The 15,289-nt window shown below is 40.1% G+C and overlaps 1 protein-coding gene across 1 annotated transcript in view; it reads left to right on the forward strand.

Moving 5' to 3' along the window:
* The window catches only part of LOC126267294 (uncharacterized), a 101,129-nt gene that overhangs the window by 25,040 nt on the left and 60,800 nt on the right, over positions 1-15,289 (forward strand). Inside the window, exons 4-5 of the mRNA XM_049972370.1 lie at positions 8,425-8,573; positions 12,770-12,872. Of these exons, the coding sequence (XP_049828327.1) occupies positions 8,425-8,573; positions 12,770-12,872 (252 nt within the window). The remainder of the gene's footprint in view (positions 1-8,424; positions 8,574-12,769; positions 12,873-15,289) is intronic.

The following is a 15,289-nucleotide window of genomic DNA, read 5'->3' on the forward strand; positions in this document are numbered from 1 at the left end:
AAACCGATAGTATTCTTTTGTGTGTCTGGCAACATTTGTAATTCTGTAAAATTACGTTGCCACGTGGGGACGAAATCTGTAAATACAATGGTGTTCATGTAAAAACAACCATTACCTGATTTCCGAGTGTTTAAATCTTAAGATATTTGTATTTTCAAAATAAAAGTAACGATGTGCTATGGCGGAAGAAATCAACTAGCCAAATCACTGTAGCTCTGTTTAGTCGTTCTATAAACAGCTGTGAATTTCGGAAGTCTCTTACAGCTCATTGGGTCCTACATATAGGCTGCAGTTTATATTTACTTGGATGTACAGATGAATCGAGAATTTTCGTCGTTTATTCCTGGGTAATAATAACGGAGAACCATATCTTCCTCTGAGCTTGAATCTGTGCTCGACATGCCGACTGTGCATTGTTGACAAAAGAATAAACAAAAAAAAGTATACAGATATAGGTAACTGGAAACTATTATGTACTAACTAAAAGAGATGGAGCGCTTAAACGGCGAAAAACGGAACGCTGCTCAGTGACAATAAAATTCAGTATACTGTAAGGCTGCATTTTTCGGATTGACAACATTAGGTTTTGTACGTGAAGTCGAAAAACATCCCATTGTATACAATTACGCTCGTGTGCGACGAACAATAAATACTCCCTCTCTTGCACGCTCGCTCAAGGCAACTGCAGTTTTTCATTTCTGAGTTGCTCCGAGGTGGAAATGCGTTGATAGCTAGTCGGTAACCAGCTCCCGTTTGTAGGTCCCCAGCCCGTTGCGTTCAATTTGAGCCGCACCTTGTGATTTCGTTTTTGTGAAAGTTAAACGCGAAAGTGAGTGCACCCGGAGATTGGAAAAAAGTAAAGAACAAAAGGGAGTGGAAAAGTGAAGCTAAATTTAAATGGTGGCTACAACTTAGTAAAAGAAGCGCTAATTTTAGATACGTTGTTTGTGAAGTATGGAGAATAGGTTGTCTAGTATCTGCTGCTGTCTTACGCATTTTAGCGTTTTTTTTTTCTCCAGATGTCGAGATAGTTGCATCTGACAACATTGCTGAAGACGCGCCTGGCTGTTGTACCGAAGCCAACGCGCGACCGGTGGAGGGTTAGCAGCTCGAGACGAAACATCCGCTGTGATATGAGTCCCGCATATTGATATATAGATTCCTTGTATATAACTACAACGAAACCCTGTGATTCACTTTAAAGTGTGAGACAGAGAGTATTATTTACTATACCACATATGTAGGTTCCGTCCAATTCCTTTAACGGATGGAGAGTGGAAAGATTGTTTTTCGTGACGCCCCTGTGCGAGCTGGCGTGTCCACTGTACTCGTAACATACGTGGATCAAGAATATGTAATGTCACAGCTCTGTTACACCACTCGTGGTAATTTATGACCGAATATGCAGGGGTCGGCGATAGAAAGTGCTAACCCACAGAAGGGTATTTTTTGTTAACGCTTTGATCAGTTAAATTCAACGACAACAACATAAATACAACATAAAAGCAGTTTATGTAGTAGACAGCATTTTCTAGCGGTAGATATGGATTTACTTGTTGCCAACATGTGATGCATACGGAAACAGAACAAAAAACATCATCAAACCAATACATACTAAATTGAGGGTTAGCAGTTTCTTCCGTCGTCCCTTCATACGGTGTCTTGCTTCAAGTACCTGTTAACATTTCTCTGCATTGTTGTCACATTCTGACTCCATACAAAGCAAACTTTCCTGCTTTGAATATGCCCGGATTCCCTGTAAAAATCAACACACCGATACAATATTTCAGTATAGGACAGAAGTCTTTTGTAAGTATTCTTTGACTACAGCAGTTTACCAGTATACTATCTACCAACCAAAGTCAGCCATTTGTCTAGCAACTGATCTGGTGTGCTTATCTCTAGACATTGGTAATCGGGCTATTTTCACATCTCAGACTCTTTAACAGTTGCTCATAAATCTTCTGGAAGGGCTGCGCTACTTTTTACGTTTCATGAAGTGTACAGCTTTACATTTCTCTCCATTCAAGAGATAACTGCAACTTCTTACACCAGGACAATATTTTCTAAACATGTAAACTGAGATAAAACTTTATTCTGTGAAAAATTTCAAATTTCAACCCATACTATCCGCTAAGCCTCTAATTTATAGCTTAAACTCTTACGGTCCTATTAGGCTTCCAAGAAGCAAACCATTATTTATGCAAATGACATTCAATCTGGGATGGTGTGTTTCATTCTGCCGTCCGAAAAATTTTCATTCCAGCGACAAACATGGTTAAATGTCCCATAGGACCCTATCTGCTTTAGAATAAGTCGGTGTTTTCCTGAATCAAACTTTTGTGTAAGTTTTAAAAATGCACTAGCTTTTAAGAGTGACTCTTAATGTGTGAACAGTGCGATTCGGTTTTTGCTTCATTGATGTTTCCGCTATTAATGCAAGTTTCCACGAATAATTTCGTTTTCTTTCCAGTAGGTAATCCGCAATTCTGCTAAAATAGAGCTGAGTAGTATTCTGGGTAGTTCTGTGAATCAATTCTGTAGCCTTCTGGGTGGACGGTAGTAATCTTTCTATTTATTTTACTCGTCTAGTTCCATAGGACAAAATTGAGGAGCAAATCTTCATGGTCATGGAACGTTTCAGTACACGAAATTACAACAGAAAAGTAATAGTAGATAAAATAAAATGTTTACGGAACCCAAAAAGACCACAATCTACAAGGTTATATAAACATAATTAACAATGTAACACAGAAATTAATTTAATTTTTGAAGGAATTTCTCGACATAATAGGAGTAATACATGAGGAAACGCTTCATTTTAGGTTAGCAAGGATTACTGCTAAGATTTTTGAATTCTTATGGTAGCTTATTGAAAATGGATACAACAGAATACCGGTCACCATTCTGTATAAAAGTCAAGGAGGTGGAATCCAAATGCTGATTGGGTTTCTGCCCAGTGTTAACTGAGTGAAATTCTTTGCAATAAGCAGATAGTGTTAATAAACGACATTAAAGAATGTATTGAGAGGCCAACGTCAGAAGACCTAGACTAATAACCAGTGGTAGACAAGAAGTTTGCGAACATATCACCACTTATAGTCACACCGCCCGTTTATGAGCCAAAAATTCCCTTTAAGAATGGGCAGCGTTAACCCAAAATAATAATACTTAACGTCATAAACGAACGAAAATAACCACTGTAGACTACTTTTCGTATCGAACTATCACTTACTTCAATGTTTTTCTAATAGTAGAAATGGCAGCGTTAAGTCTTTTAACAAAAGTCTGAACATGTGCTTTCCAGGATAGTTTGCTAGCTATGTGAACACCTAGAAATTTGGACGGTTTAATTCCACTTATCATATGCCCATTATGTCTAATTAAAAAGCCAGGTTTTGTTGAATTGTGTGTTAGAAACTGTAAAAACTGAGTCTTACTGTGATTTAACGTTAGTTCAGTTCCTACAAGCTATGAACTTTTGTCTTGAATTGTACTATTGAAAACAGTGCCAAAATTGCACCCAACATCCTTTACTGCCAAGCTAATGACTTCAGCAGATAGAAATATTTTAGAATCACCTGTAATAATAAAGCCATATCATCTACATAACTAAGGAGTAGGTGTGGCCCCAGCACTGATTCTGGGGCACACACCATGTCAATGCCCACTCGGACCCCACATCATAATCATTCTCAATATTGTGGAGAATGACCTTTTGCTCTCTGTTCTTAAAGTAAGATGTGAACAAATTTTGAACTGCTCCCCATATTCCGTAGTCCAGCTTCTAATCAAAAAAAGATGCCTACTGTTCGAAATGTTTTGTTTAATCCATCCATTACCTCACAGAGAAAAGTGAATATAGCATTTTCAGTTTTTAAACAACTTATAAAACCAAAAGTGTTCGTTTGACAGCAAATTATGTGATATAAAATAATCGATTATACTTAGATACACATGCTTAGATATAACTCGAACAGATACTGATGGCATAGAAATAGGTCTAAAATTGTCTCCATTACCCCTTCCTCTCTTTTTATAAAGTATCTTTGTTACAGAGAACTCTAATCGTTCAGGAAACTAATCATTCTTAAAGGAAAAATAACAAATATAGCTAAGTACAGGGCTAACATGTGCAGCAAAGTATTTCAGTATTCTGCTAGATACTTCCTCATAGCCATGACAGTCTTCAGCGACTTAATTGACTCGACCTTCCCCTTGTCAGTGTCACGGAGGAATGTCTCAGATATCGGTCTCAGAAAGCCATTTTGTAAGCGGATTATGCACTGAAAAGCCAAACAAACTGGTATACCTGTCTAATATAGTGTAGGGCCCTCGCGAACACGCAGAAGTACCGCAACACGATGTGGCACAGACTCGACTAATGCCTGAAATAGTGCTGGAGGGAATTGATACCATGAATCCTGCAGGGTTGTCCACAAATCCGTAAGAGTACTAGAGGGTGGAGATCTCTGAACACTACGTTGCCAAGGCATCCCAGATATGCTCAATAATCACATCAGAAGTATTCGCAATTGCTAATAATGACTACCTATCATCAACTGTAGAATGGAACGTCGACAGCGAAAATTTTTGCCCGACATATTTCCCACTTAACTCTAGCGGTACCTTATCATTTCTCTTTTATACTTTAGTGTGTCCTTATACATTATAACTGTCCTGTAAGGAACCTCGCTGCCGTCCTACCATGCAGCATGAAATAACAACTAAGTCAAAGGTGGGTTCGCGAAAACCGCTCCTAGGAAATTTCCATACCAGTCCTTGTACTTTCGTGGGCGTAACAGTTTGTGTGGCCATCTGGCAAGCATTGCAAGTAATCCAGTACGCTCAGACGTGTGTCTCTTTATGTAATGGACCTTCATACCTGTGATCCACGCCACTGCGTTCGTCTTATGACGCGGAAAATACGTTTCCTCTGGAAAAAATACAAAGTCGGAAGATATTGCTGTATGTATAGTGCGCTTCATGAACGCTATTATATTCCTTGCTAGATTCCAGACAGCCAACGCCTCGCCGCAGACCAGCCGGTGGTCGTCCGTATCCAGCATACCGCATTGCTGACGTGGGCGAATCTGCCAAATGTATTGCGTACTTTTTGCCATTCGCTGGGTTTTCCCGGTTCACCACAATGTACCGTGTTGACCTGAGTGTTGTAGGTAGGTGGGGGTGGTGTACCGTGCGCCACACCACGTAGCAATTGACAGTATGTTTAGGTCCGACTATGCTCCGGGCGATCTGTCGAAGAAGCAGATGGTACACTTCCTTCGATGTCGGCTGTCGGGACGTCCGTAAACGCTCTCCAACGTAATTGTTTTCAAGGATGAACGTGCGCACATACGTTAAGGGAGCGATATATAGCCGACACTGACCGGGGGAAGGTGCTATGCTGGTACCAGTTATTCGATGATCGACCCTGTAAGCGAGTGATTCCTGTTGCGCCACGTGAAATAATTGTCCAGACATGAAGCATTCATGTGCAAAGGATGTTATGAAAGACACATTTCTCCAGGTACTATGTTTCTACAACTGTTCAATATAGGAGCAGCAACCCTCTTGACTACGCCAGCAGCGGCGTTGCTCAAATTGTAAGGCCCTGGTGGCTGTTCTCCGGCATATATCTCCAAATTCTAACAAGGACCTCAAATATTTCCTGGATAGGAGCTATGTCAGCAATTTGCTTTCTTGCCTCCCGAGTATGGATATCTTCAAAATGTTACACTCTTAACAAAAATAAGAAGCGCTTTATGGACATTTTTACTGTAAAAAATCACAGGCTGTACCATCATAAGTCCACATTTCTTTCACTTTCAAATGATTTGTTTTCTTCAAACCAGCCATGTACAACAGTCCAATGAATGCCTTTCTTTCAACCACGTCTGTCAGCTTACAATCACATTCTCGTGAAAAATTTTCTTGTAATTTTGTGATTTATGTATTCGAAAAAAAAAAAATGGTTCAAATGGCTCTGAGTACTATGGGACTCAACTGCTGTGGTCATAAGTCCCCTAGAATATAGAACTACTTAAACCTAACTAACCTAAGGACATCACACACATCCATGCCCGAGGCAGGATTCGAACCTGCAACCGTAGCGGTCGTGCGGTTTCAGACTGTAGCGCCTTTAACCGCTCGGCCACTCCGGCCGGCTATGTATTCGTGTGTGTTACTGTTTTATCAGTCATACCATCATCCTAAAACATAGAAACACACTGTAAGGGAGTTTGTGCCATCACCTTACCAGCTAACAAAATGGTCTTTGTCTCTTCAGTGTACTTTCACTCCCATTGCCCATTGTTTTTACTGCCGTTTTGACTGGATCCATGTTTCATCAGCAATCACAAATCGGCGCCAGTCTTGCGGATTGCTCTTAAACATCGAAAGACTTTGTATTAAAATGTTGTCCCGGACACACTTGTGGTTGACTGTGAGTTATAACGGTACCCACGTCACACATAACTTCTTCGTAGTCAGTTCTCTTCATAGAATATTATCCGTTGTGACGCAAGTCTCGTCAATCTCGAGAATGTTTATTCAGCGTCACCATATCACGGATTTTGTCAGTGCTTTGCTTTGGGGTGAAAATGAGGACGGCACTAGTGTGCCTCGTCTTTGGTGTTTGACCGACCGTGTTTAAATTAATTAATCCAAAAGTAAATGATCTTCATTGACGGCGCAGAGCCCACATGAACTTCATCCAATTCTGTTTTGATTTGGTTGCAGTCCAACCCTTGAAATGAAAAGATTTAAAACAGCATGAAACTCTTTCGCATTCGGCACACCGACCTCTCCAGACGGCTATCAAGAATGAACTGTTCGTTGTATATTGTTGAAATATACTAATCAAGCTTACCAACCATGAAGGCGCAAAAACAATTTTCTGTTCTTTCAGCCTTCTCAAACCGACCTAGTAATTGTTGGTGTTTGCTCATACACTGTTGCCTAAATCTTATGAAAATATGTAGTTTATGTGATGCCAATCACGATCCAAAGTGAAATGTAAAAGTGAAATGCCCGTTTTCAGAACGGAAGGAGCGGCACGGCTACTACCAAAATTGCAATTATCTTCAACCTTCAAACGAGAAATTGTTTCATACCGTCGCTCTGTGCTTTTAATTCCGTTCATTTGTTAAATTACCCCGACTCGTCTCTTGTCCTCCCAATGGCCTTGCTTTAATGAATACAGCGATTCTCGTCAGATCACCGAAGTTAAGCAACGTCGGGCGTGGCAGGTACGGGATGGGTAACTGACCGAATTCGCCGCTCGCTGTAAGCAATTTTCTATTTGCCTTTCAAGCTAAGGGAAGGAGGGGTAGTGGAGCAAAGCTCTTGATCAGTAGACTTGGCGACAATGTCCTACATTAAATTCCAAAACTCTCCGCAGCATCTCATCGAGTGTGCTCATGTGACACTTTTAATGGGTCCATCAGTCGGATGGGGACGTTAAGATCGGTGGCCTTCCTTGGTGCTATTCGAGAGGAGTAGGTTTTGTGCCGGGACCGGTTTCATCTTCTCTCATCGTCACCACCACCACCACCACCATCACCACCATCACCACCGTCATCATCATCATCATCATCATCATCATCATCATCATCATCATCATCACCACCCAACACAAACATGACACCACACTACACACGCATCTGTTAGTCATCTACACTCAGAAGGTATACTTAATACACAACTTTCTTACTCCACGAACAAAAGGTACCAGTGTGCGCCGATAGCGATAATCTTTCCAAATAGACGGTTGTACTACATTTCGGGGTCTCCCAGCTAACTATGCCCTACGATTTTACCCTTTTTTACCCCTAGTCTTCAGTGGACGCATACAACCTGCGCTGTAAGTCTTCTGCGCCTTTGGAATCCTCCGTATTCCCGATGACGAGTCTGCGTATTAGAACGCGACGTGAAAATTGCAGAGTGGAGACTGTCTGTCTGTTATCAAGAGTTTTCTTTCTGGTACCACTGAAGCAGCAGAAAGTCAGATATAGTAACTTGCACTAAACGCAAACGTCTTTGCTAATATGTGTGTTTTCTACGAGTTCATTTGGAGTAAATCTCAGTAGTTACTGGACGACTAATAAAACTGATCGACCGTGAAAAGACGAATGATTGAAGCAACTGTTTCTTTCAGTTCCGTAATAAGGATTGTGGCTGGTATGTAACAATGTTCTCGGTTCGACTTCAACACTTCCGAGAGACTCTGAATGCGTGAATCGGTAGATTCTTTTACTAAAAGTTTTACCGCCAACGGGTATGACGTTAATCGATCTCGACTTACAAACAAAGCCGAAAAAGGAAATTACATATAAACAGCCCACGAAAATAAAATTGTTTTTGAAAAAAGAGAAACAGATCAGAGAGTAGTTTTCCGACAAGATGGATAAATTTGTGTTACAGTGATGATTTTATGCTGGAGGACGATACGCTGTCAGAACGGGTGAAGCGGCGATCGGAAGCATTCACAGCTGCGGAATCTGAGGAGGACATCATCTCAGCAGACGACTCGTGGGGTGGGGCGTTTCGCGCGTCGGCGATGAATCCCACACGTAAGTGGCACCTAAAGCGTGTGATTACTATCTGCAACTTACAAGAGCTGAACGGCGTGCAAGTCGAAAGGCGTAACGCGGCAGAATTCATTTCCGTAAGAGAGAGAATTTTCACGACAACTAGTGGGAAATTGTACTTTGTTCTCAGAGGGAGTTAACATTTTCAGAGGATTGTAGATCATGAAAGAATCAGTCACAATGCTCTCTGGTCGTGAGACTAGTTCTGACGTTGTTTTTCTCTGCAGAATCGCTCAATAGATTCTCAGATGCAGATGTTTTACCGGAAGTTTTGAGAAGCATGCAAAGCGTTGCGCTACCGAGTTATAGAATGTATATTATTACAGTCCAAACTATTCATGAGCGTACAGCGAGCGTGACTGACTTGTAGCTATTAATGCACAATCATTAACTAAATAAGCGTATGATGTTCAACAAGCACGATCAGTATGAAGACTGCATCAATAGTGACATTCCAAAGTTAACGTGTCTGGCTCCCAAGCGATGACAGTTAAGGGAGGCCTAAGAATCCGATTGCTCTTGACTTGACGAAAACGGTTAACTACTTATACTTTTAAAACCGGATTGCTTAGTATTCACCTATTTGTAGATGGTTTCGGGAAATATTTTTGCAACAGAAGCACCTTTTTTACCATTTGTCAGCGATGGGGAGTGATAACTCCTTTTTTTACTTGAGAGTTTCCATTATTTGTTGACTAAGGTTGTCTGGTGAACGTGTCGGGCAGGCCTTTGCAATCATGTGCTTTGGTATAACACTTTGGAAAAGTTATGACAGAAATAAGATATATATCTAATATATATGTAATGATTTGTTGGTTTGAGTGTTAACTATTGTAAGCAGTGTTTCATAAAAATAGCTGACATATTTCTGTATTTGATGCCATTATCATTGATAAAAGGCACTGAGACGGTTGTTGTGCATATAAATTACAAAATTACGTTTTTGGTATTGCAAAAGTTTGTTCGTTATAATCGGTTCAGTTTCTTACACCAACAAGCTGTCCAAATATTTCATGTCCTACTTTCTATATGTTTCGCAAAATATTAATTTGGTGAATCAGACGTGTACGGTTAATACAGCTTGTTGCATAAAGAGAATATGCAAGAGCTTTTTATTTACTTATTGCCTTCCCCGTAATAGTTGTTGACCATTGTTTTCGCTATAAATCTCTACAGTTTTGTGTGTCGTGACAGTTATCACCATTAAAAGTGTAAATTTATCTGCGTAAAATTTCATTCGTGCAGTTAGTGTATTTATCTGGCAGGATTGTTCATTAGCCCTTCTCAAACTCGAAATGATCCTGTTTAACATTTTGATACATGCTCATATGAACTATGCCAGTATATGTTGATTAGTTTCATATTAATAAATGTACAGTTCTGCGTTTTATCATCATCAGACTAATGGTTAAAGTAAGAATACCAACAAGAATAATAAACACGGCCGTACTAATAGACGTTTCTTTGTAATTGAAGTAGCGTATTTCAGAGAAGAAAAGTAATAATTGTAATAGCAGTATTTATCGGTGAGCCATGGCAGCATTGTATGGGAATTATGTGAAGAGTACAAAGGAAATACTGTATGAAGGACGTACATCAGCAGTGATAAATGAATTACCTTAAAAGAAAATGACTGAAAGGAACAAGTGAGGCTAAGAAGGGAGAACATTTAAACAGAGGGTATGAGGGCTATCTTGTTATTTGACCGTGAGGAAAGATAGTACATGTTTTCTTACCATGATGAAAAATAAAAAAATATAAAGGGATGAGCCATCATTTTCAGTAATTCCCTTCAAACATACGTGTATTTTTATGGAAAAATAGTCTGTTTCCGTTTAGGTAATTGATTTACGTGAATGTATCTATATTTTTAGAGAGAAACGGTAAACCACAGTGTGCCTTCTGTGGTAAATGATGTTGGCATTATTAAGTGACAATAATTAGAACTGCCATCACGACACTAAACACAACTAGTTTCCTGTTGGTTCTTAGCCAAGGAAAACCAAATTGGCATTATTGAAGGAAAAAGTGCAGTGGCAGAGTACAGTTATGCACCTGTTTTCAAGGGAGTCATAGTGAACTACCGAAGTTAGCTTCTTCTCGGCTTTAACACTGCAAAAGCAAAAAAAAAAAAAAAAAAAAAAAAAAAAAACCTTACCACGTACCAGTATGTCGAGTTTATTAGGAAGACTGCCGCACATATGATTTCTATTTTAAATTCCGCAAACAAAAAATTGTGAAAAATGATTGTTGACTAAATACCCCCTGCTAGACGTATAATAGTCGAGTCTGTCTTAATCAGCGTGATGTTGGAAGTAATCTGTAACAGCAAAAAAGTGTGTTTAGCAATGAGTCTGTCTTTGAACAACGTTACATATTTCAAAGCTCAACCGCAACATGCCATATTTGTAAGATAATGATCAGTTCTCTTAGTTTCTTCGTTATTGTTAACTATTAAACACTAAAAAATGCAGCTGTCTTCAGATTAGTTCCATAAGTTTGCAGCTTCCAGAGGCGAGGTTAGCGGTCACCCCTGATATATTCTAAGCGTGTTGTTGGCAGTTGCTGAACTTGCTGTCATATATGCTTATGGTATTAGTAATATGGATCCAAATGTAATGGTGTCTTGTTATATGGAAAGTAGCCTCAGCTATATCTTATGGGAAAGAGCTATATTGAAGTCTATTGACAACAACATTACAATTCTTTCGGAAGAATCGTCATCATTACCTTGGCAATAGATAAATGTTTGCCAAACAACAAGCAAGTGTATCATGACTGTACTTGTCAAACTGCAGGATTGAGAATTCACCAGACATTTATTATTTTGTAGTGGATTTTTGATAACTATAAAGGTTTTTCTTTTGTTGTAGAAAGATGTCGACCTCTTTAGCGATTATCTGTTTGTGCGCTACACATGCCAGCATTTACGCCTACGCCTGCAAATTCTGTTGCTACGAAAATGTTGTTCCTCACAACATTCCGAAACAGATATGTTCCTCACAAGTTTGTACGACCCTTACGTTCCTTCCCCTACTAGCCTAATTCCGATGTTTATCATCGAAAGGATGCAGGTGATAACGTTCTCCTTATTTGGTCGTCAACTATTACCATATGATGAAGATTTACAGTGTTCTGACAGCTAATTGCCTAAGTAGACACAAAAGTGTATCTGGTCCGTTAATTTGCATGTGATATTCGACATATGACGTTGTCGTTCTATATTCGGCGCTACTAGAAAACTGGACCCATTAGCAGCTAGTCGAACTCTCTGAACTATAGGTTGATTACGCGTCAGCTCATTCCCAAATTGCAGGATGACAGGTAACTGCAATGTTGTATGAGTTGATTGCTTTTGATGTTTATGCTACTGCAGTTGGAGCCATTGTAGCAGTTGTGGCTATTAACACCACTGTTTTTTTTTAATTTTTGGCTGTGTTTGCAATTTTATAGTTCTCTTAACATAACTTCAATTTTGGCAGTTCACGCGTTAGTGCTAGTTTCCCCCTATCAGAGCGCTGAACGTCACGCCTGAACAGGTCGCCGTTGGCAAGCTGCCAAAACAGTTGGTCAGTTCACTATCGAATCCTTGACTGGGATTCTCTCTTAATCCCGACTAATGGGTCTGACACTTTTATTTTGTGGTTCATCATACATGATAACAACAACGCAAAAAGTACGCACAGATAACGACGCTAGTGAAATACACACGTTTCATACAAAGCACTAACTAAACACTACTGGATAATTCCGCGTAAGATGCGATTCAGCGTCACATATGCTTTTATTATAATCACGGAGACAGTTTACTTTAGATAAGTTTCGCATGATATTGCATGAAACCGCGTGTTTGTAGGCTGTAGTTCATCTTCGCGGCTGGGTGGTCGCTGTCAAAAATTAACAGCATTAGTTAGCGTAGTACTATGACTGAAGTTCATAAGTTGGAATCTCCTCAAACGTCCTAAATTTCTTTATTTCTAAATGTAATCAAAAGAGTTTGATTTTTTTATTCTATTCAGTGGTTTAAATGCAATTTCACTGATCGGCATCATTGGCTATAATAGAAATGAGAGTACTGAAAATAGCCTCTGTTTATATTCGCAGTTGTAACACTCTTATCCCATTTCCAGTAATGACTTTGCATTCGTCATTAAAATATCTTGTGTTATGTCAAACAGAGAAGAACTGGACTGGCAGTCGGGGACCGGACAGTCACCGGAGAATGACGGCGGAAAACAGAACGAAGATTTCTCCAGCTTCGCAACAGAGCCATTGGACAAAGTAAGTTTCCATTTTATTATGATTTAAGTGACGCTTCTCAGAATACTTTTATGTATTTACTAGTGTTTACTACACTACTACACAACCTGCGGAGATCACAATATGGTCGAAGTCGTCAAATCATAATTATAAGATGACACAGACAAAATTAGCCGGCGTAAATGTACGAGGGTTGGAATTTAAATAGTGGCAACTATTTATTCATAACCGATACAAAAGAGTTACATGTTTGCATCTGTTACTGTCCTTCAAAGTGGTCACCAGCGTTGTGTAGAACCCATTGCCAGCGATGTGCAAGATGTAGTATACCGTTAACAGGTCCTGTTCTGTTGGTGGTGCGAATGGATCGGTCTACAGCCTGTCGAATCTCCGGAACAGTTCTGAAGCGAATGCCACGAAGTGGTTCCTTCATCTTCGGAATTGAATCCAAGTCACAAGGACTTAAGTCCGGGGAGTATGGTGGATGGTACAGTACGTTCCAGCACCAGTCCCATCTATCCCATGATGGGTGGGTCGTGCAGAAAGTGTCGCCGCTTCTTTCGCAAAGCTGGTCGCAGTTGCCGCTCCAAAAACGAACAGGAGTACGACTTAATTCCTTGTGACTTTGATTTGATTCCGAAGATAAAGGAACCACTTCGTGGCATTCGCTTAAGAACTGTTTCAGAGAATCGACAGGCAGTAGACCGATCCATTCGCACCACCAACAGAACAGGCTCTGCTAACGGTATACTACGCCTTCCACATCTCCGGCAACGGGTTCTACACAACGCTGGTGACTACTTTGAAGGACAGTAACAGGTGCAAACATGCAACTCTGTTGTATCGGTTGTGAATAAATAGTTGTCACTATTTACGTTCCAACCCTCGTATACAGAAACGGAGCTGAAATGAACTTACCATTACTTACAATGAAAAATACAGTGAAAAATACATTTATAGATGTTGAAAGTAACCCTCTGCAACATCAGTACACAGCTGCGTACGTCTAAGCATACTCAAGATACGCCCGGCGTAACGTTCCTGTATTGTTTGTGGATTTGTTTCATAGACCTTGCTCTTCAAGAGTCCCAACATAGATCTGGCGGACGGGGTGCCCATAAATGTTTGCCGACAGTCCGTTCCTCAGGAACATCATGGACTCGTTCAAGGATACCTTAAACATGAGGAATGTTGCCCCATCTTGCTATAGGAAGTAGTATTGTCTTTCATATTCAATGAGTTGAGCACAAAATTTATCAGTAATGCCCATATATGCCACCTCGCTGAAGTTAGTATCAAAAAACATCGGTCCAATGATGCGCGTTAATGTTACACCGCACCAAACGCCGATTTTTTCATCATGGAATGGTTGCTGATACACGTTTTATTCTCCATTGCCCAGTACCTCGTGTCCTGTGAATTCACATGGCCGGAAAGATGAAACCATGCTTCATTACTTATGATGCAATGGAAAGGGCCTACCAGACAATCATTGATGTTATTCAAAAAACAGGTGCAGTAATCTACACATTTCTATCATCCTCCCGCAGTTGCTTCACAACCGTCACACGATATTGTTTCAAATTAAGATTTTTCAGCATCCTCTGGCAACTCGTTACATGCACCTGTGTGGCCAGTGTACGTGTGAACTTCTTTGATACTTGCCCCCGAAAATTTAGCGAGTTTCCGTAATCAAACCTGTTTTCACTTATACTTGCACAATTTCAATTCTTTCTTCTCTCGAGAAAATCATTTTGCAGACTGCAAAGAGAAACGTCTAACTTCACTGATGAAACAAACGGAATTGCTGACAGCAGAATGCTGACAGTCGATTATTGCATAAAACTGCCCATTGTTTTTCTCAGAAGTCGAAATATCGCATTCAGAAATGAGGCGGGCTACTTTTAACGGCGCAACCAGGTAGTCTCGTGCAGGACTGGTTTAAGGTAGTGAGCGGCCTGCAGCATTGGTTAACTGTGGAGACCCTATTCAGAAATATGTACTCAGACTTCTTTTAAAACGTTTTATTTTACTTTCATACAGCCCATAAAGATATCTTATAATAAAATTTGCTTGTACTAACTAGTCAACTGCTATTAGCTCCATTCACATAGCTTGGAAAAACTAGTGTTTTGAAAAGTAATTAATGTCATCCCATTTTAAACCGCTGCCTCAGTTACACTTTACACGAGCAGGCCTAAGGAAAAACATTTCTTCATCAGAACACTAATATGCAGATACATTTCACCACTCATATCTCTACCTGTAAACGTTTTCGTCCTGTATCGACATAACTCCCACAGTTTGGCATTTCTACACAAAAGACAGAGAGGAATATTTCAGTTTCTGTAGTTTCTATCATGTGACTCTCATAAGGAATTTCTCAGCCCATCCCTTAGAGCCGTGCAGGAACCATCCTGCGCCCTCAGCAGAAGTGT

Source organism: Schistocerca gregaria, chromosome 4, assembly GCF_023897955.1.
Source record: "Schistocerca gregaria isolate iqSchGreg1 chromosome 4, iqSchGreg1.2, whole genome shotgun sequence".
Classification (NCBI taxonomy): domain Eukaryota; kingdom Metazoa; phylum Arthropoda; class Insecta; order Orthoptera; family Acrididae; genus Schistocerca; species Schistocerca gregaria.